Below are 21,966 nucleotides of genomic sequence, written 5' to 3'. Positions count from 1 at the left end.
CGACACCCTAAACAGCTTGAGAACATCCCATGGTGATAGATCCGTTAATCAAAAAGGGCCTATGTTGAAAGTGAGTGTCATGTTATATCACTGCTTATCTAGAAGCATTAGTAGCAGTTAAACTCTTTCCATCCACCTATTCCCAAAAATATATCTGCATTAATAGGGCCATAAAAAAAGTTAATCATGTAAATGTGGACATGGGTCCTCATGGACCAAACAAACATGCATGGCACTGAGAGAGGGGCCACCGAATCCAAACGATATATGCTGCCTTAACAAAAACACACTTTTTGTAGTTCTTTTCCCCTGGTCAGCGTTCTGGTTGATGTTTTGCCAGTTCCATGCCCTCGGATCACTGCACAGCAATTGTCAGAGGCACAATGCAGGGGGAAGTGGAGGATGGAGGATGAGTGATGTAACAGAGGGCTGAATGAAAAAGAGACTGTCTATGTTTGGTATGTGCCCGGGGGGGCTTCCGAGCTCGGAAAAAAAAGACTTCAAGTCATGCTTTTAGTGCTTTCAATGTGCTATTCCTCGTATTCTCTGCTAGAGATGTGAATGCGGTCATATTCTTTTAATAAAGCATGCTTGAACATAGTGCTCTGCATGAAATTCCTACGGAAGCAGTGTATAGTGCCCGCTTGTATGTGGGGGACTGACAGAAAAACCCTTTCTCTCCTGTCAAAGCACAGGCTGAGGAAAGCCATAGCACTTTGTTCTTTCATAAGACTATTATTTCTTCATGTCTAGTTGTATAATTCAGTCCAAATAAAGGGAATTCCCTTCTAAAAGCTACTTCTTCTGAATATTTTATCCTCCTACAAGTAAAAAAGTGGCAAATGCATTGACTGTGAGGGCTAGCCTACGGAAATGGTGAGATTCAGGCAGTTATACACTTAAGTTTCTATTGTTTATTTTATGCATTTTATTTATAGCAGTTCAATCTAATTGCAAATGAAGACAAAAGGGAAAAAAACAAAGCTACACTCTAAAATCCACTCCCACACCACCCACATAAATGTTCTTCAACACATTAATCCTCTTTATATTTTTGGTTTCAAATTAACAGTTTTTACACAAAGACTCGAAAGCAATGGAGATTGCAAATGCACTAAAGCTAAGGAGGGAACAGAGAAGGTGTGAGGAGACTAATGGTAGAAACTTTGCAGGCAGCTAGATTCATTTTTTAATCCAATCTATATCGCAAGTAGGGCTGCAGCTATCATATATTAAGCTACCGATTATCCCATTGATTAATATGAAATAATTTTGCATTATTAAACAACAATACCAAATAATGCATAATTAATTTGACAGGCCTGTTAAATAGACCAAGCAATTGGCTTTTATTCCTGAAAAAAACACACAGGTATTTAATCCAATTATACCTAACACTGGGAGTAAAGGTGTGTGTTTGTGTGTGCATGCATGCGTGAGGGACAGTTATGGAGACGAGATGTGTGTGTGTGTGTGTGTGTGTGTGTTTGTGTGTGTGTAAAGGAGTTATTTGGCGTAGGCTATTATTCTCTTGCAATTTAACTCAAATTAGTTTCCACATCTTAACAAGATATCTAGTCATACCGACATCAGGCTACAGCCTCTACAAATACCATACATTCTAACTAGCGATGGTAGGCTACATTAAATTAGCTAACATCAATGTTTACGTTTGCTTTGTTTCTGAACGTAGCGGTGCGTGTCCGCAATAACAGTCCGTGTGGAAAAGTGATCCCTGAGGTAAGCAGGCCACATAACATGGGTGACAGGAATTAAACAAAGCCTCGAGGCAGAGATATTGCTTCGACCATTTTTTTGTAATCAAATTATTCAAGTTACTTGAGTAATCGTCTCAGCTCTAATCACGAGTTATCAAAATAAAACCATAAAACTGATTTCACACAGACGGGCAGGGAGCTTAGCCTGTACTGAGGCTTGCATGCAAACGCTATTTTAGCCCCCAAATATCAGGTTATGAGCGCCAGATGGCCATATGCTGGTTGAGGCTTTAATTCCCTGAATGAAATCTTCTCAAGGTCACAGTGAAAGAGGAGGAAGAGGCTGTGAGCAGGCACAAAGACGTGCAGAGAACAAGAGGTAGCTATTCATTTTGAAGAGCCTGATTTCTGTAACTGTTTATGCTTAAGACACAATTAGCATGATAGCAACCCAACTTGAAGGTTAAAAGCAGTAAAATAAGACTGAAATCAAAGAGACCTTTGGAGAAGAAAGTAACCTTCATAAGGCGGCTTGTCAGGACAAGTCATGTGTCTGTTTTTTGTTTGATGTCAATACAGTGCTGAAAGTCAAAGCTCAGTATTGAGACAGAAATTAAAATATATCCTTTAATCTGTAACAATGAACATTTCAGATCGGACATTAATTCTCATAATGCAAAACAACAGATGGTGTGCACTCATTAATGAAAACACAAAACAAAAAATTTTATATTTAGACAGCAGCTTAATCCTGTCCACAAGCAGTCATGTGCTTAAGCTAAACAGAGACCATACAATGATATGTAGACATAAAAGTAAATCTTTGGAACATCGCATATTATAAAGATCAATTGTTTCGTTGAAATCAGAGACCTGAAGACCATTCAGTAACAAAAAATATATAACTGTCACAACCTTATCATTAATATCTAAAGGGCTGAAGGTGCCACACTAAGCATATGAATTATTATAACAAGACTTTGAAGAAATTGTTAGAGTAATTTTAAAGGCGTTACTGATTGACTGACATTCAGCCATTAACAGTATTTCATAGCCCCCTTCAGTCTCATTCACCTTACAACACTACTTTTGTTCAGATCAACTGCCCCTTCAAATGGTGTCATTTTTAAAAAACTGTTAGGACAGTTTAACTTTTTTTTTTTTTTTTTTAAATCAACATGCCCTTTAAAGTCTGTCAATCAACACAGTTTATGTTGGGTCATTATTAGCCTGGATTCAAGCTTTGTTGGGCCAACAGGTGCCAAGACATGAGCTGCAATGAAGTGATTTGGTGCTGTGAAGGCATGACAGGTGTCATCACTCAGGTATGAAAAAAAACCCTTAGGGACATTTCATGAAAAGAGAAATAGATTGGAGGAGCAGATAAACCAGTCATTTCCGAGAATGCGAGAGAAGAGGCCGTAATAGCTGCACTCATATCTGTCATAATACTCTGTAATATGGTCTTTGTGAACTCTGTGGTCATGAGGCTCGCCAGAGCTGTGGTTGAATCTGACTGTTGTCGGGATTATCAGCACTTTTTATGTAATACAACACTGTGCTGCTGCATTGGAGCTCAGTGCCAGATTTAGTTTCCGCTTGGTGATTTAAGCTAGTGCTTTCCCTCAAACGCCCGTTTGAAAAAAGATTTATATCTGTGATGTGTGAATCAGCGGTTTGACCAGTATGCTCTTGTTATGTGGGTGGTTTGGTAGAATCCTTCAAAGCATTTTTACTGATAATGAAGGGTGCGCTAGTATGTGTTCTATTGAGAAATATGGGGCAGAGGAAAAAGTCTGCTCAAGGTTAGGCAAAAAAAAAAAAAAAAAATCTGTCCCCATATTCTTCATGAAGTCAAGCACATGCTGTGAACAAGAGCTTCTCCTAGTTCAACAGGCAAGAAGCAAAATGAACAAAGAAGACTTGAACACAAGACACACATTATAACACCACAGGGTGACATGACTTGTGAGTCAGCAATCACAGAGCACTAAATTCATAATTCAGCATTGTCTCTTGCTTTTAATGAATGCATTCAGCACAAGCTCCCACTGAGCGTGCGCTGAACACATTTGTCCGCATTGACTTCTTTTTGGTTCATTCTCAATTAAATATACAGCCTCATGTTGCATTCATACCTCAGGGATCTGACAATCATTGCTAGGGTCTCGGTACATGGCTGCCATCCTTTGTTGCAGTTTTTGCAGCGCTTAACAGCCCTTTTGTTCAGCGCTGAACACAAACTGGTGAGGTCAGCAGGCCCTTGTTTGTAGTGGCCATGCAAGACAAGATCAGACCAGACATGACATGTTTACAGGCTAAATCAGAGCCAGTATAAGACACCTTGCAGGATCAGATACAGTACGTCGCTACAGAGGCAACATGACAGATAATATCTCCCTACTCATAAACATTATGATGAGATCATTGTTTGTTATACAGTAAGGATCTTGAGTTCATGCCTGCTGTATTCGATTACTTTAAATTGAGTGTATAGTCACCAGTCCGACAGACGCAAGTGAATCCTGTGAGGGTCACAGCCTCTGACAAAGTTTTGACTGGGCTTTAAAATCCTATTAGGTGGATGGTCTGGAACCTTCCTTTGCATGGACTCGACTAGTAGGATCAAAAGCTCAAGAGCAAAGCCTTGTTTAAAACAATCTCTCTGTCTCACTTACTGACCAGGAATATTCAATCGCCTTGAAAGAAAAAAGCAACAGCAGAAAAGAAAAGGTGCTTAAAAATGACAGATGGCTATTTATTCATAGGGTTACTAATTCTAGACGCGCTGTAAATGTGAAGGCATTTTCCAGGCAATGGATGAACTACAATGATGCATAATTATAATGTTCCTCAATAAAGACTAGAATTTAGCCACTATTGTGCAGCCCTAGTTACTACACAGGAAATATTTGGAATTGCAAAACAGCATGAATAAATTAAGATGTGCAGACTTTGTCAGAGTCCAGTATTTATAGATGGGGGAGCTTATGTAAGCCTTTTCCAAAATCTCAGAAGACGTTTAATCTTAGCTATGGTGAATGGGCCAGATTGGGCAAGGATGGAAATGCATGACCTGTGGGAGCTTTTACACATTAGAATCACATTTTGGCTAAAGTCTGGTTGAAAGTATTTTAAAAGTACTGATCGTTAGCAATCTAAGAAGCCGCTAAGACTTTAAGATATCCCATTCACCATGTCTGAAGGCGTGAAACCCAGTGTTGCCTTAGTGTGCTGACATTTCATCGCAATGATCTATTTAGTTTTTCTATACATATTTCATGCTGCCATATGGTGCCTCTGATGAACAGACAGGCAGACAGGATTGAGTCTGCCATTTAACTCTTGCAACGGCCATGATCATGTCTGTTTTTCTGCTCTCATCGATTAACGATTTTGCAGAATACATAGTGATTGTGTTTTCACTCTATCCTGTATGAGGGATACATACCAGAAAACATTGCTCTGGGAGCCATATAGAGCACCGTTGTGTGTTGTCAGTGCTTATGATGCTAACTGCACTGCAGATGACAAACAGGCCTTCCAAAACTGCACTCTGACTCAAAACTATTTTCTGCAATGTAGACAACACTTCCTGGAAGAAAAATGAAGGGTCACTATGAACTGGGAATTGTGCAATCAATAAAGGCATCATGGTCAGCATCAGCAAATATGCTCAAACTTCCCAGAAGCATGGGTACTTAATTAAAAAAAAAAGCAATGCATCACAATAAACGTCTGTGCAGCTATAATAGCCACTGATGCTGCTGATTAATTAACTGATGCATGTATTTATACTGTCTTGGTACTATTACTTGGGCTTTAATGGTAGCCTAGAAGTGGATTCTTACTATCCTCCCAGTCCATTCCCCTGGCATCATATGTCCAAATGACTAATGTGCTGAACGTATCTGAGATCCAGTTTCTCCAGAGTTTTGATACATAGACCTTGTTTTTCTCCTTATCCATGCAGTGGTGATTTTTAGATCTGTGATAACTGAGACATAACACACTGAGCGGTAGAGCTTTCTTGTTGCAAGGCAGACTGGAAAGTACTTAAAGAGGTAAAATAACTCCAGTCATTTAAAAAAAAACTTGAGGCCCAGATTTCTACATGATTTAAGCATTAAGGGATGAGCAGCTTTATCGATCAATATCTTATTTACACATTATCCAACATTCGCGGCCATTTTACATCATGACTGATCAAGATCTGTGCAGAGAAGAGAAATGAGCCAGATTCTGAACTTCTATCTATCTTTAATATTCTTGACCCAACTATTTCTGTGATTTTTTTGTCTGTGGGGCAGAAAGCATCACTACGGCTCCAATCATGACGAGACTAATTGACACAGTCACGCCGGCTTGAAAAACATCAAAAACGGCAGTGCTGGTGAGGCATTCATTGCAATGTGCCTCGGTGTGATCAGCTGCTTAGAGTGAATAAAAGGAGAGACTCATATTTAAACTAAATTGCATCTCTTCCCTTATACAGCGGCTGTTTTCCCTTATACAGCGCCCCCCCTAGCTTATTCCTCGACCAACTTAGTTTTTCAAATGGACAAATCTTATTAAATTCAGTTTACACCTTAAACGTGGCCTTAATTTCTGTCCAGAAGTGTAGAAGACGAAAAGAATAGCAATACTGGAGTGTGAGCTAATTGAGCAAAAGCACATGGAGGGAAAGCAGACTCCAGACAGTTCAGACTTCTTAATCTGTGATTAGACAAGTGGGCAGGGCATCCAGCTCAATGCTATTTGAGAGCTGACACTCGAGGGACTGTTATGTCTTCAGCTAGACAGCTAAGGCAAAAGTGTTGATTCTTTTCTCAGGATATTATTTAGCTGAGACAAGGGCAACATCTCCATTGGGCTTTGAAGCACAGCAATAAGATTTTAAAAAATGGTCTGGCAATAATTATGAGATTTTGCACAAAAAACATTTGACTCGGTGGGATAAACAAAACCACACATGGCTGGCTTTTATTCACATCACCAGACAGTGCTAGATTGTAGCACAGGATATCTTGCTGTCTTTATGATAATGCTTCATGTTTTCAAATGGTCTGTCATGTGCTCTCATTCATCCACACCACTGTGTTTTGTCTCTGAAATAATGGTCTCCGTGTTGCTGCTGGCACATACAGCTCAGGAAATGCCTGAATGGGAGAGGTGGGAAATAAGTAGAGAAAGAACAAGAGAGAAACACCAGTTGAGAGACATTGTCCCCAATGTGCTTATTTTGACAGGATCCTCCCTGTGTCAGAGGACAGTTTCCTTGCCATACTTGTTGGATCAGGAAGTTGGATCTCTTCACGAGTAGAGACCCGGTATCCACCCACACAAGTATCTGGCCTTTCTCACATACTGAGGTCCAGGCAGGGGGAAACAAACCCTTCTTCCCTTTGTGAGGAATTCAACATGAGCATTCAGCACATGCCCGCTCTTGGCCAGTTAAGCAAAACTCAACAGGGTCAGCAATCTGCAGCTCCAGTCCTACCACTCCCCCCCTCCCAGAGAGCAGGTTGTTGGTCAACAACATAATACAAAAGGGGGTTGAGGACAGACCAGAGCTGCCTGGCTTCAGCTCCACCAGCAGCTCTCTAGTTGCCAGGAATGTGAAACGTTTCCCAAGGAAATTCCTCCTCCTCCAGGAAGACATGGAAGGAAACCATGAGAATTTTGACACATTGCAGGCAGTGGGAGTGAGCATGAAAAAGAAAGGAGGGAAGGTGCTGATTGGTCTACTGCTAGCAAAGTGTGTGAACAGCATTGTTGAGCATGGTGCAGAGTAATATTCCAATTGCTTCTAAGAAGGGACCTACAACAAAATTTACATTTTAATTCCTTATGATCATAATAAGCAAAATATCATTAAAAGCAATTACATTGCGTGCCAGTGTCATCACTTTCACTTGCTACTTCTAGCTGCAGCAACATATTATTGAGTCTGATCTCTTTAAGTGAAATGATCTACAATAAGGCTTTTCTATGATGTGGGTCTTCTTCCCAAGCCCCTTTCCCTGAAATAAAAAAAAATGCAATTGTACTGTGGCTCTGGGGCATTAATACAATCTCACTTAACTTTGGGGATAACTCTTCTGTTTTCAAACTAGAGAACACTAACTGGATTATTTTTGTGCGTATGTAATTCAACGTTCAAAAGTATCTTCACATAAAACCAGAGATTACAGAGATTCCCTCATTTCATCCATTTAGTTAATGACAGACTGTCGCTGCAGCTAGCTCTCAGGCTCCAGCCAACTCGAATCAAATTAATCAGTAATCAATCAGGAATCAGATCAATGAGCTGAACAGATGGCACTGGTATCAATAAAGTTTGATCAATTCCAATCCCACCCAAAAAACTGTGACAATTAGTTGCTGTTTGACTTTGACATCACAGGAACAGTGCCCTCTCTGTGCATCAGATGTCTGCTGGTGTGGCCAGACAAAGATTGTAAACATGACGCAGACAGACGTGGAGTGCTGTGTCACAATCTTGAAGGGCACTGGAGATTGCTAGTGAGCCTTGTTTATGATTGCAGAAGGAAGCAGAGGATTACGTAGACAGTGTCTGTGTGCAGCATCAGATTACCAGCTCTTCTTTTCCTGTTATGAAATCAGATTAATGCAGCTCCCCTGCTAGGAGAAACAATATCTAAGCCTTGAGAGGGGGGGGGGTTATTGGGAAGGTGAAAGGGGAAGGTAAGCTCAAATAATCTGACAGACAGGCCTCCTTTATTTCTATCCTGATTTTATGGCTTCATCTTTGGTTTAAAATGGACATATGGAGAATTAGCTGTCACATCAAAGAGATTAAGGCCATGGATGATACTGTGTGGCGACAATTCAAACTTCAGGGTAAAATAAATGTCTGTGCGCATCAAAGCATAAGGGATATGTAAAGACTTCAGGCTGGCGGCTTCATCTCCACCGACCTACAACAAAATAAGAAACACCAATGTTGCTCCAGTTTGTTTTTGTTTATCTACTTTACTTACTGACATACGTGGCACATATGAATTTGATTGACCATACGGAATTAGGGCAAAAGAAACAAACATCTGACATGAGCCTGCCAAGTACACTCAATTACTATCGAGATAGGGCTCTGCAACTCGCCTGAGAATGAGGTTATCTTGAAACTCATATGAATCAAACAGCCAGAGAGAAGGATGCTCTGCTCAGCAGAGATAAACATCAAAACAGAAGAGGAATGATGTTGTTTTGAAGCTTGTGGGGAACCTTTAAGATATCTTCACCTATCTGAACCCAGATGGTGGAAAATATATATAAATAATAAACATGATAGATACATATTTGAAGTAAATATATTCATGGACTAAAAATATTTCCAAACCTTTCATTCAGCGACCAAAATAAGGCAATGTTTATTTTGAAAACCTGTAAGCAGGTATCAAGTGTCTTCCTTCACAGCCCCCCTAACATCTTGGACATAATGAAGCCTGGGAGCTTGTATGGCAAGTAAGACCTAATTGCTAGGGTGCTCCCATCGTGTCAGTGATAAGGGTAAAGGTCACAACTTTTGACCCCAAGTCGTAAAAGATTTTTTGAACTTGATAAGAAGCCACCCTCTCATGCTGCTACACATTCTTTGTTAGTAGATAAACATAGCACCATTTTGACCTCTGCATTAGTGTCATTCTTTCAACTACCACACCATTCCCTCAACAAATGCCTGCTTTGCTAAGGTTAAAGGCCTGAACGAGCCCTTTAACTCCTACTGCCATGCAAAGTTAAGTCTCACCATTTTTGGTCTGCTGACAAAAGGGACAGTTTTAGCTTAAGTTAAGTTTGCTATGTAACCATCAGAATCAGATTTATTACCAAGAAGGATTTTATGCCAACAAGGAATGTGTCTTGGTGAATAAGGTGCATGCATTGAAGACAATAAACATTAAACAGTGACTGTTATACAATATAAACAAACAGAGACACAAGTGTGAGATGATTGATAACACGCTTTCCCACTTGTCAGAGGGAAAAAATACCTGTGAAAATAAGGCTACTGCACCCAAACAAATGAGCACTGAAACTGAGGGGTCTTAGAGGTTAAGCTGCCTTTGCCTTTGACAGTAGGGCTGCATGATTAATCAAAGCATTACCTTATGTCACAGTGCAATATCCAAACCACAGAAGCTGCAATTCTTTGATGAAGGTAAATGTGACACAAAACAGCTGCTGAGATGCTCTGACAGACACAACTTGTAAGAAAACATGTTTGCTTGGCCAAACAAATGTAACATAATCATGATTTTAATAGTTTTTATGCCAAACTGATCATTCTCAGGTACCCTTGAATCATAGTGTAACGGTAACTTCTTTATCATAATGTGCAGTAATTTAAATCCGCAAAGGTCAAAACAGCCACCAAAGCATTGGAATCCATCATCAAAATGGCATTAAGAATAGAAAAAATATACTGTTATGTATTATTCTCAACTTCATACAAGCTGTCTTGTTCTTTTTTTTTAAAATCAGGATTTTCACCTTGTGCAATTCATCTCTTTTCTGTCTTCACTTACTCAGCAACATCATTACAAGCATCAGTCAGCAATTTGTTAATGGTAAAAGGGGAAAAGATGGTGTAAAACAAACAATCTGCAAGTGCTCCAGACGTTGTTTTTTCTTTGTCATTTCAGAGGACGGTTAACACAAGAACAAAAAACCTCAGCTTACAAGAAATATGCTCCAATAAAAAACACCAATACCACGTGGTTTCAGAAACTCTGAAGGGTGGCAGGGAGTGCTGGAATAAAAACAATGCTTGTCCAACTGCTCTAACACGCCTGTTAAGGATGCCACAACACTCGTCTGGCAGGTAAACAACAGTCAAAAACTGTATCAAACACAGAAACAAAATAGTTGAGTGGAGTAGAGTAAAAGGCTCCTTGTCCAAACAACTGACCCTATGTACTGGTACATGAAATAGAAACGGAAAGAACAATAAGTTATATGTCCGAGTTCCTTTAGTGGCCCAGTGCCAAAGGTGTGACAACAACAAAACTGCAAGGACCTACAACCCCTGGCTGAGAATGCCAAGAGGGCCTACAAAAGCTGACAGCATACTTTCCATTGTGAATAAAATATTTTCCTCTAAGCATGGCTTTCAGTGGGGCTTCAGGGCTTAGGGGGATTTTTTGTGTTTTTTTAATGCAGCGTCTTATTAATGTACCACAGCTGTGTTGGATGTTTTAGAAAACCAAAATTAAAGTCAATTACTAACAGCCCTATGCCCTCATGTGAAACCATGCCACTTGAATGGACACCCACATTTGCTGAAGGCTAGTGGAGGAGCAAACAGCTGCACACAAAATGGCCCAACCCCTGAAAGAATGCCAAGGCAGAATCCCCAAAACAAGCCATGGGTTGGGCTCCCATGCAAGCCGTTTCACACCAGTCAAGAATGATCTGAAGACACATAAGGCAGACAGGCTCTGGAAATTACTATGCAAAATGCTTTGAGAGCTACCTCTGAGCTGCCATGTTACGCAAGAACTACGACAAGACTTTTTAACCTAGATAAACACTCGTGTCACACGTCATTATCTCCGATAACTTCTGCTCCTTTGCATATTAGATCAGGCAGCTACTGCAGTCTTATACTGAACAATGACTGGTAAACCTTCGCGCTGTGCCTTCATCAATAATCCATTATCATGCTCATCCTTATCTATCTTTAATACAGCACCTTGTATGTCATCCACTATAGAGAGCCAGCACATGTGTGGAGGCAGAGATGTGTGAAATCAATGTGCCATGTATGGCACACTCTATAAATGCACTGACATGTCTGCTGCTTTTTCTGCTCGCCCATAGCTTTAAAATGTAATGTGTACGTTGTCAGAGGGATGTCCACTTGAGTCATATGTCAGTAAACAATATCAGTAGTTGCTTGCGTGGTACATTGGTTTAATCTATGTGTGTCGACAGAGGATCTTTCGAACCTCCGGCACCTCATCACAGACAGAAAGGATCTCAACATTTTTCTGTGAAAGACTGTGCTTGTGAAAAGCATGGTCATTTCAAGACGTATGAATGAAAACTCAACAATAATGCAATCACATTTTAAGAAACAGGACCAGTGAGCTGTCAAATAAGGGAGCAGTGCTGTCAGTTGACACTCTCTATTCATTTTCTCTGTGGTTGGCTTCAAAACAACCGAGTTGTCACAGACAAAGCAGAATTTGAAAGATCACCATAAATTATCCATGTTTTCCAAATGCTACGATTCCACTGACACATCCATACTGGTGCAGGCTATAGAGGGGGCATCAGGCAAACACACACTAGCGCGCACACACACACATACATCGACTGTGGAGGAAACCCTCCCCTCGCAAGACCACTTCTCTCCCAGTGAGTGGAACAGATCTAGGTCAAAGCTGATTAATGTGCCCACAGCTCCCGAGAGGGCTCTGGTCAGGTGGCAGCAATGCCTGCTCACTGTGTCGATGAATACTAATGCAGAGTATTACTGGATATTGCTGCTGTAACTCGGAATCGAAATAAGTCGTCGGAATAACATCAAGACAATGCAGATGGCCCAGAGTAGATTTGCATACACAAAAAGTGACAATCACAACAGTTGACTCTCCCCCAGTGCCAGCTGCTGTGGTACACTAATACCAGTGGATGTGTTCGCGTTGGTCATAGGGGCTATGTGAGACCCGTTAGCCAACGCTGAACTGCGCGGAGTTTACCTGAACATAAACATAAAACAGCCCGCAACACATGAACGAGAATACTGTGAAGGATTTCATGATAACAGCCGGCTGGTCGAGCTGCCCATTTTGCTCATGACACACGTACGAAGAGGATGCCTGCCTACTTGTGAGACGAACGGCATCCATGTCACTGTATTTATAGATCGTTATGCTGCTATTAGGTGGCATGCATACCTTAAATCAGTTCCAGCACAGGCCTGCATAGACAAAGGAGCATGTAATATCTGCAAAGCTCTGACAACGTAACCACACAGTGGAATACGAGCAGAAGGCAGCAGCCCTCCTGACCGATAAACTAGTTAGCTGAACTTTTGTTAACGCTAGCTAGTTATCATAACGGCTCGCAACAACACTGAGTAACTGTTAACAGGACAATTTACACACTCAAGACCAAGTCGAAGGTATTCGTGTTAATTAAGACAATTAAATGTAGGCCATTTTGGCCTGCTGCATTATTATTGTGATAAAATTATATTCTGACTAAAATGCTTTCGGTACGGAACATGAGAGGAACTCGACCACCAGTGCCATTTGCTAGGTAGCTTTAGCATTAGCCATCTTGCTATTTAGCTCGCTAGTCAGCAGCCCAGCACTGTTTTGGAAATGTGTGGCAGCTCGTCTCTCTCGACTAACGTTACACTCAACCAGGGCGTTGCTTGTCCGACGCTAGCGTTGTATTAACCAAGCGACAAGGTGGTTTGTAAACACTGTGGTGTATGTGTGTGTGGGGGTGTTATTTTACGCCAACACAACAATGTTAACGTTACCTCGGAACGCAGCTTGGGGATGAGCGGTCTATCTCCCAGGTCGCAAAGAGGTTCATGGGCACAGGCATGCTGCCGGAGCCCAGGACCACAGCCCCGGCTAACACTCCAGTCGGGAGGCTTGTCGGTGCTGGTCCACCGCCGCCACCGCTGCTTGGGTTCAGGAAAGCGGCCCGGACGCCTCCTCTCTCTACAGCCGCCGCCATCATCACCTCCACTGCCGGGGGGAGCAGCTCTAGCTAAGTGTCGGACAAACGCGGGAGCCGCTGAACTCTGTGCTGCCTGCTCCTGCTCCTCCAGACTCCCAGCTCCTCTACACTGACTGGGAGATGCTGATAGGCGGGGCGGGGCATGTCGCTGCTGATAGGGGGCAGCACGTCCCCGCTTCTAGGGTGGGACATCTCTGTCTGATGGCGCTACATGTCCTCCTGTAGAGATATGGGGGTAAGCATGCGACAGGAATGGTATGTAAGAGCAGCTATTATAGACTGAGATGTGACAGGAAATAATCAGGAAAGTTCGAGTTAGGTTAGACCTTGTTTATCAGCCACATTCCCACCATTTCTGTTTGTTGACTCCGTTTGTTGTCAATACGTACAAATAAAGCAGAATACACAGGACTATAAAATAATCAAATCACGTGTTTATAAGGAGATGTTATGTCTGGTCTGAAGGTGATGAATTAAAACATCTAAAAATGACTTTTTTATTCAAGCTTGGTGTATCACAAATGCCTCGTCTCAGACAAAAAAACTTCTACCATAAATACATGTGTATTAGTTAAAAATGTAAAAGGGTTCATAAATTGTAACCCTATGTGCTATATAGTTGCTTTTAAAGGGATGCTGTGTAGTTTTGGAAATTGAGAACTGTGATATTTAAAATATTAATGAGGTGATAACAATTTAAAAATAATATGAAATTGAAAAAGCAAGCTGTCCTCAGAGAAAAATAAGTTCCCCAGAACACTGTTTGAAGCTTGAAAAGGTGACAGGGTCTGCCACATATAAACAAACTAAAACAGTATGAAATTGCTGTTGGTTTGTTTATTCAGTCATTTGAATGAAGAGAGTGTGTTTATTTAGTTTGTTTAGGAATAAAAGAAATCAGTCAATGAAGATCTATCTCTTGAATCTGTATAAAATGTCTATCCCAAACCAGCATAGTGCCCCTTTAATCCTCATAGCTCATACATTTTGTGTTTAGTTTTTAATTACTGTGGCAGTAAATGCTCACTGTTGGCCAGTGTAAGATTTGGTGGCGAGGATAGCTTAAGTTGCGTCACATCACTGTAATTCAGCCCTTGATACCAGGAAAAGAGAATATCTAGACCATTTCACAATACAAGAATATCCAGTGGTTGGTACAATATACAATATACAAAATAAAACATATAAGCTACATGATGCACTACATAACACTTGCATATTTCTTTTATGGTTATGTTGCTACTCCCCATTAAATTGCAATGCCTAAAAAGATTTAATAATTTTTCTCTTTTTGTAAAATGGTTTCACAGTAAACCTTCAGTATCTGCTTTGGTAAGAACTCCCAGTCTGTGATCACATAATGACACCTGGTACATGATGCAGTCTTTGCTCTCGTGTTGTGAAACCTTGTGACTGTAACTCTGACTAAGGGCTCACAGAAAGCTGACTTGACTTGACACGCTCAGGAGGGTTGGGTAACGGTGTGTGTGTGACAGCCTGTTTAAACATATTGCGAAAAAGAAAAGAAAAAAAAAAATTCCTGAATTTGCCAAATATTGCTGCGTTTTGCACAATCGGTTGTCTGACCTAAAAGCAATACATCATTTCACCAAAACATTCTTTTGTACCAAGTCATCACTGTTGGCAGGTTCACCTTTGCGTCACAGACCTTTTTGAATGTTTGTTTAGACTTTGAATAGAGCCGCGCTGACATGCACCACAGCTCACACAAAGGGGATGCTATTTCTTAAAAAAGTAAGCTTGGCACTTTGTTTGTTACAGTCTCATTTGATATATTGTTGCCACTGCAAAACAAATGCTGTGGGTGTAAGAAATCTAATCTTTAGTCATTGCTAGGCAACTCTGTACCTGACAGCACTTAATCTTCCAGACCGAAACAGTGGCAACACCCCCTGGGGGTTGTTAGTAATGATGATGAGAGTCACAATAAAATTTCAAAATATGTCATTCCTTTGCTCATTATTCATTTTTCTAACAACACGTTTGAAGAGGATGAGATTCATAAAGAATTCATCAGTGTGTTTATGGTAAGTTTGTAACACGGCATTTATTATAAATACAACCGTCTGATGTAGAGAATAACACTCAGTTTACCTTTTACAGAACTGAATTTGAAAAGAAGCTTACATCACTTGTATAAATAAAAGTATCCTTAAAAGAAAAGTCACTGACTTCTCTGACCACAGCAAACTGCCTGAATATGAAGCCCAGAGTCTTTTACAACATACATCTGCAGTGCACATTGGCTTCCTTCTAATCTGTATCATTTCATATTTAATTTCACCCCCATTTTCAGTCCTCTGAGGAAACGACACCGGTAATGTACAAACTGTTTCAGGAAGTTGTGGAGTGTGTCCCCACCTAGTTTTCGCACTCGGCACCGCAACAAAAATGTAGGACACTAAACACACATCTTGCATGTTGTGATTCTTCCAATAGATGGCAGACTGTCTGCATTTTTGTTGGATATTAAAAGATCAATCGCTCTCTCCTCCCTCTCCATTCCAATCTCTCTCTCTTTCTCACCCTACCCTCCTTCCTGATTAAAACCCCCTCTTCCCATCTCCTCCCCTTATAAGTGTGAGTGGGCGGGTGCATATATTGTGACATTGTGACACCATTGATGTTTCCACAACACAACAGTCTGACACTTTATAAGCCAGCCTTTCCCCTTTATTGAATTCTGGAGAAGAGAATAAAATACCCTAGCAGAAGTTTGTCACATAACACCTGCTCAGTGGCAGGCATCCACCCCCCAAAATCAAATAAATCGTTCGTATCCTAATATCGAGTGAAAAAAAAAAAAGAAGTTGGGAGCTGAGAGGCGGCTGCTGGTGCTGATGTTCTGGAAAGGTTGCAGGGCATTTCCTGTTATTAAACCGAGTTGGGAGTCCGTCTTACAGACAAAGAAAGCAAAGTGGGCATTACAATGCATCTCTTTGACGGAGGCACATAGGCGACGAACAATACTTATTACCTCATCATCCATTAGGTAACAGCATCTCATCCTTTCTCAGATATATTACTGAAAACCACACGTCTTTGATAATGCCACAGTGATTGAAAGCAAATCCGGTTTCTAAGCAGATCTTTATTTTTAGGTGTGTGCTTTTTGTTTTAGGCTTGTGACATTGTTTTGCATGCCACCTCCACACCATCAAAGTCAGCCATTATTAATGAGCAAGCCTCTGATTAGAAGCTAAAAACAGCAATTTTCTGAATCACTGCGTAGGGCTTCAGGACCACAGCCACGCATCGCATGTTCCTGTTTAAATTTGGAACTTCAAGGGCATCATGTCTTCCTCTGACGTTTGTGAACACTTGGCAAAGCGAGCGTGATGGACAGCACTGTTGGGCTCAGCAGGGATTGCAGGGGGTCACCAGCCCTGGTGCCCAACTGTTTGAAGGAAGCAAACAGCAAAAAAGAAAAACTGTTTGGGTATAATATTTAATTTAATCTAATCATACCCCCTTCTAGACTTTCCATATGTTATCAGACCAAACGGATCAAATTTATCAAGATGGTGAAATGAGTCGTTTTGCAGGGGTTGTGTTTGGAAAATTGTATCCACTGTTTTACAGCTACTTCTTTCACAAAGTAAGCATATGGGAAAACGTTTCTTTGGGCGCCACTGAATCACACAACTTTGAACTGGCTTCAAAGCCTGGCATTTTTCCTGGGGGCTGGTATTGAAACCTCAAGTCTGGCATTATGGTCGGCGCCATCTTGGTTTTTATGGAAGCAGAAGCGACTGTGTATGGATGAGCAGATGGAACTAGGGGGGCATATCCTGATTGGACGCCACAGCATGGTTAGTGACTTGTCAATCACAAGCCATTCCCTGCTTTATTGTCTATTTTATCTCTATATGGGACCATTTTTTTTTCAAACATGAGCATCCTGCTGTATTGAAGAAGATGTAAAACTAGCCATTGAAACCAAAAACTCATTATCAATCTGTTTACTGAAGTAATAAATCAAGTGAAAAGGAGGGTTTTTTCCTCATAAGCTCACATACAATCAGACTTCTTTTTCCAGTCATTGGAGCGCCCCCTTCTGGCCATGAGAAAGAATGTAGATTTAAGGCCCATCACCATTGGCTGTCCATATTTTATAGAGTCTATGCCATGTAGTCTGCTCTATAATAGAAAAGGGTTTGGATCGGTTTCTCTTTCTACATAAATGCATTAGGACTTTCTGAATGCTGGTACTGCAACACATGCAGCTGGTGCACTGCAAAAATCACCCCAGCATCTGCCACTGAGCCCAACCAGAAATGTGTCTGCTTTGTAACTCTTCCCAAGAATCGTCAGCGCCACCAGATATTTCCGCCTCTGCCACTGAATGGGGAAATCCAAGGAAATAATTAAGCCTCTGCTTTCGGTGCAATTTAGCAATACAGCACTAATGAATCAAATCTTGATAACGTTGTTATTGTTCTAGCAGCAAAACCATATTAGCAGTCATTGGGCTCATAGTTAAAATGCAGTTGGCCCACTATATGCAGCAAACTCTGGAGCATCTTGACACATTAATAAGAAGTGTTTTGGGCCACTTGAGAGGCACAAAAAATATGTGTACCATATGCTGACCCTTGAGGAGCTGTGCATCGGCACGCTGCAGATGAGCAGGAATACTGAGCGTGGGAGTCATGCGGCCCAGAGATTGTTTATCTGACTCGGTATTCAACATCTGCCTTCCTACTCATACGTGTACTTCATACTTGATACCAAGATGATAAAAATGTTAGCTGGACAAGATTGAAGGAGACAGATGAAGGCGTTTTTTTATGTTTTGACTTGGATTGTGTCCATGCATATATTGAGAGAGTTTTTCGTTCCGTTTTGAAGATAATCCAAAGCAACACGCACAATCTCCGGTCAGTTTAATTGAGGTCTCTCTACAGCTTTCACTGAAGTGGTTAGTGTTCAGGAAGAGATGCTGATGGAGTGATCTCTCAGGCTGGGGTGGAAGAGAAGGGTTAACTTTTTGCGCTATCAAAGCCAACCCATTTAACAAGAGTTTAAAGGGGGTCTCATTCATCAGGGAAATTGTGCACAGCGTTACTGTTATGTTTCTCATTTCGCGCACATATTACAGCTGCCTTCGGTCTCAGCTCGGAGTGATTGGTCTCTGGTGAGCAGTCAGACACAATTTAAAGGTCCTGTCTGTTTGTAATCTGCTGGAAAGATTGCCACATGGCCTGATACAGTACGGCAGATCAATCCGAGGAACGTGCCTTTCTCCTTCATAACCTCTCCGTACACCCCTATTCAAACTTCAAAACACTAAGGGCTGCAGATAAACTGCTGATGTAATTAAGGTTTTGCAAGCCTGGCAAATTAAGGATATTATGTCTTATGGATTATATCCTTTGGAACGGCACAATCAATGCACAATTTCCTGAATTTGTTTCATCTCAGGTATTTTCATTGCTTCTGCGTGTGGTTTGGGCTGTGATGCTGATTTATTATTAAATAATACAACCGATTTTGTAAGGGAGGTGAAGTTGAAGCACGCTGACCATGTGTGCTCTGTATATAAGTTTACCAACCAAGGTTGTAAAGCTCAACCAACTCCACAATACCAGAGAGTCCCGGTACGACACCTTCATCAGTTGGATGAAGCATTTGCAAGTAAGTGACCAGTCCTGTCAGTGAGTGTACTTCAGCCTGAGCAGAGCACACGTAGATATAAGGTTAAGTAGTCAAATATCTGCTCTTTGCTCACCAAAAAATGAAAACTGAAATTATCTTGTTTGAATTCCCCTTTTTCAAATCCACACAAGGTTGTTTCCAGGATGGGGTCGGGACTCAGATGATTAGATGAGCTTCACGTTCTTCCAGTCTCCCATTTAAACCTGTCCTTCTTGGTTCGTGTGACCTCCAAAAAAAAACCTGAGAGGACAAGGATCGGACTGACCGACTATCCTTTGTAGCCTGGATGTTAAACTTTGAATTTTTATGTCTTAACCACACCAATCCAATTTCACAGTAGAACATTCAGGTGCCTCTGAGATCATAGAGTCGTAGAATGACCTTTGAACAAGTTCATCTGTGTTGCTTGGCTCAATAATAAGACAATTTTTATGCACAACCCTGACTCCGACACTGTACAATATATCATGCACAACATAAATGATAACAGAATGCAGTCAATTGCAAACAAACTCTAACTGTTATCGACAACAGTTTAAACAGTTTACATTCTGTCGATAAGTTTAGTTACTCACCTGACCTAAAATTCATCAACAGAATGCAAAACAGTTTTCATGTTAAATCAAAGACATATTGTTCTTCAGAGAGCTTATTAACCAACCAGTTACTGAGGTGATATGCTGCTCCTTATGTGTTTGTTGTATGAATTCAAGGGGTGGCCACTTCTTACATATTGAACTTTTAACAGAGTGTTCCTGAACAAACGTAGTAACATCCATTTTTTTGATGATCATCAAATCATGACATTATTCTGTTATATACAATGTTTTACACAGATCTTTGTGATGTCACAAAAGCCAAACCTGCCTTTTTAATTCCAGTTGTGGCAGAGTTGAGACCCAGGTTTGGGACACACGGATTCAAAAACTTAATTTCATTTCAACACATACCACTCAGACGGTGTGCAAATCCCATTTGCATGTCATGAAGAGATTCTGCGACTCAAGCCCTTCATCATTTGACAAAGAAAGCACGGGAAAGAATGCATCTGTGAATAGCGCTCCCTAAGAACTTAGTACATTTAATGCGTATTTGCACATGAATGACGCTCACGTTCCCATTCAATCTAGCCAACACGTTTTTTTTTTTGGTCACTTGTTTATGGAAACACTCCTTACACAGAGCGCACTGACATTTTGAGACGAATAAAGTCACCCCTCTGTGTTCTTTTCTCCGACATCTACAGATTGCGCTTATATCAGTATGGTGCAGAAAGATGGCTCGTGGAGAATGGTAAGAGAGAGGATAACAGACGAGAGGCAGCCGAGGGAAATGAAACAGGGATGGAGTGGGTTGATGAAATCCTATTAGAACATACAGTGTGCGCATCAGCGGGGACAAGCTTCGATTGTCATCTCAATCCCACAGAACATGAACTCTGCATAAAGTGCGTTCATAATTCTCATCCATTCTGTGGTACCAGCGCAGCTCCACTGATCTCTGAAGAATGCACAGGCAGATTCCCACTGGCATTCATTGTGTTTCCACTCTGGACAATGCAGTCTGGAAAAGAGATGGCGCTATGAAGCCCATTTGCATGAATGTCAGCTACAGAGAACAGAGAACAGAGAAAGGCAGGCAACATGAAAAGCCCCTCTAGGAGTCATGAAGACCGACAGCGTCTCATGGGACGCCATGGCTGACCAGGTCTCACGACACAGCCAGGTAGCCTCACAAAAGCCACCGTTGGATGGGAGCCAACATTAGGGGAAATGTTCTTCTGCCATTAAAATTCCCATTTAAGTAGAAGCAGGAAGTGCACCTGCCAGCTTGTCCTCTTTCCTCTTCTCTCCTAAATGTGCTCAGATGGGAATCCTTGTTGAAAGGAATCATTTTGCATTTAGATTTCCCAGAGTAAAAACAGGCGCGGGGGGAGCAGGACACTCCCTGCTCGGTGACATATTTCTCACAGAGAAAGCTCTTCCTAATGAGTCCTTTTAAGCTTAGCTGATTATTTTTCTGCTTTGGAGTTGTAGCCGGAATGCTGCTACATGTTTTCCCCACTATTAACCCAGATATCCAAAATGGCAGCCCCGGGGTATGTTTGATTGCTCTCCCCCCAAATGCTTTGAACTCCACCGCAATCAGACAGCCCAAACTTCAGCTAGTTTCTCACCATGAAATTGAAAAGGTATCTGTCTATCACAGCATTCCCCTAAAGTCATCAAACAAGAAACACGTCTTTGTCCCCAATTGCCATCTTTAAACTGTGTGGGCTGTAGGCTATTCCTGCAATAGCATCTGCCGCTCCCTCTGTTAAACGTGCAAGTAATGCAGGGATGTTAATCCAAAGCGCGCCAACTGTATGACTTCTATCACACTGCAAGGCCAGTACACTACAGTACAAAAACATGATCTGTCGAAGCTAATCCAAGATCCTGTAAAGTCTTCTATCCAGATGAAATCTCTTCTATGATAACAGACAGATCCTCACCATTACAGTGATATTACCACTTCCAAAAAAAAAAAAAAATGGAATGTTTGTTTTTCTTCCATTTTTCATTTGTGTCTCCACTGAGAGCATTTCAGCTGCAGTTACTTAAAATATGCACAAAGATTATTTCAATGCCATCTCTGATACTTCTGAAACCAGCAAAATCTTGACTTCTAAATCAGTGAGAACCTTTTCCTACCCGAAGCAAAGTAAGCACAGAGAGGTTAAAAGGCTAAAGAAAAAGCATATTCTTTCAAAAAAACAGTGTGGTGGTGGGCTACAGCTAGCTCTGTGCAGAGGATCTTATTTTTAGGCTGCACCACAACTTGACATTTCCATCTGGCCTGAAAT

General features: G+C 41.2%; 1 protein-coding gene across 2 annotated transcripts in view; it reads right to left on the bottom strand.

Annotated features, from left to right (window-relative positions):
• The window catches only part of zmp:0000000755 (phosphofurin acidic cluster sorting protein 2), a 47,937-nt gene extending 34,124 nt beyond the window's left edge, over positions 1-13,813 (bottom strand). The window contains exon 1 of one of the 2 annotated variants that reach the window (XM_037124650.1): positions 13,237-13,813. In XM_037124650.1, the coding sequence (XP_036980545.1) occupies positions 13,237-13,442 (206 nt within the window). In that variant the 5' untranslated portion in view covers positions 13,443-13,813. The remainder of the gene's footprint in view (positions 1-13,236) is intronic. The other variant, XM_037124651.1, reaches the window with a different exon arrangement.
• Positions 13,814-21,966: the final 8,153 nt, after the last annotated feature.

This window comes from Acanthopagrus latus, chromosome 15 (genome assembly GCF_904848185.1).
Source record: "Acanthopagrus latus isolate v.2019 chromosome 15, fAcaLat1.1, whole genome shotgun sequence".
NCBI lineage: Eukaryota > Metazoa > Chordata > Actinopteri > Spariformes > Sparidae > Acanthopagrus > Acanthopagrus latus.
Note: the sequence above shows the minus strand (reverse complement) of the source record. Positions and strands in the feature narration are given on the sequence as shown.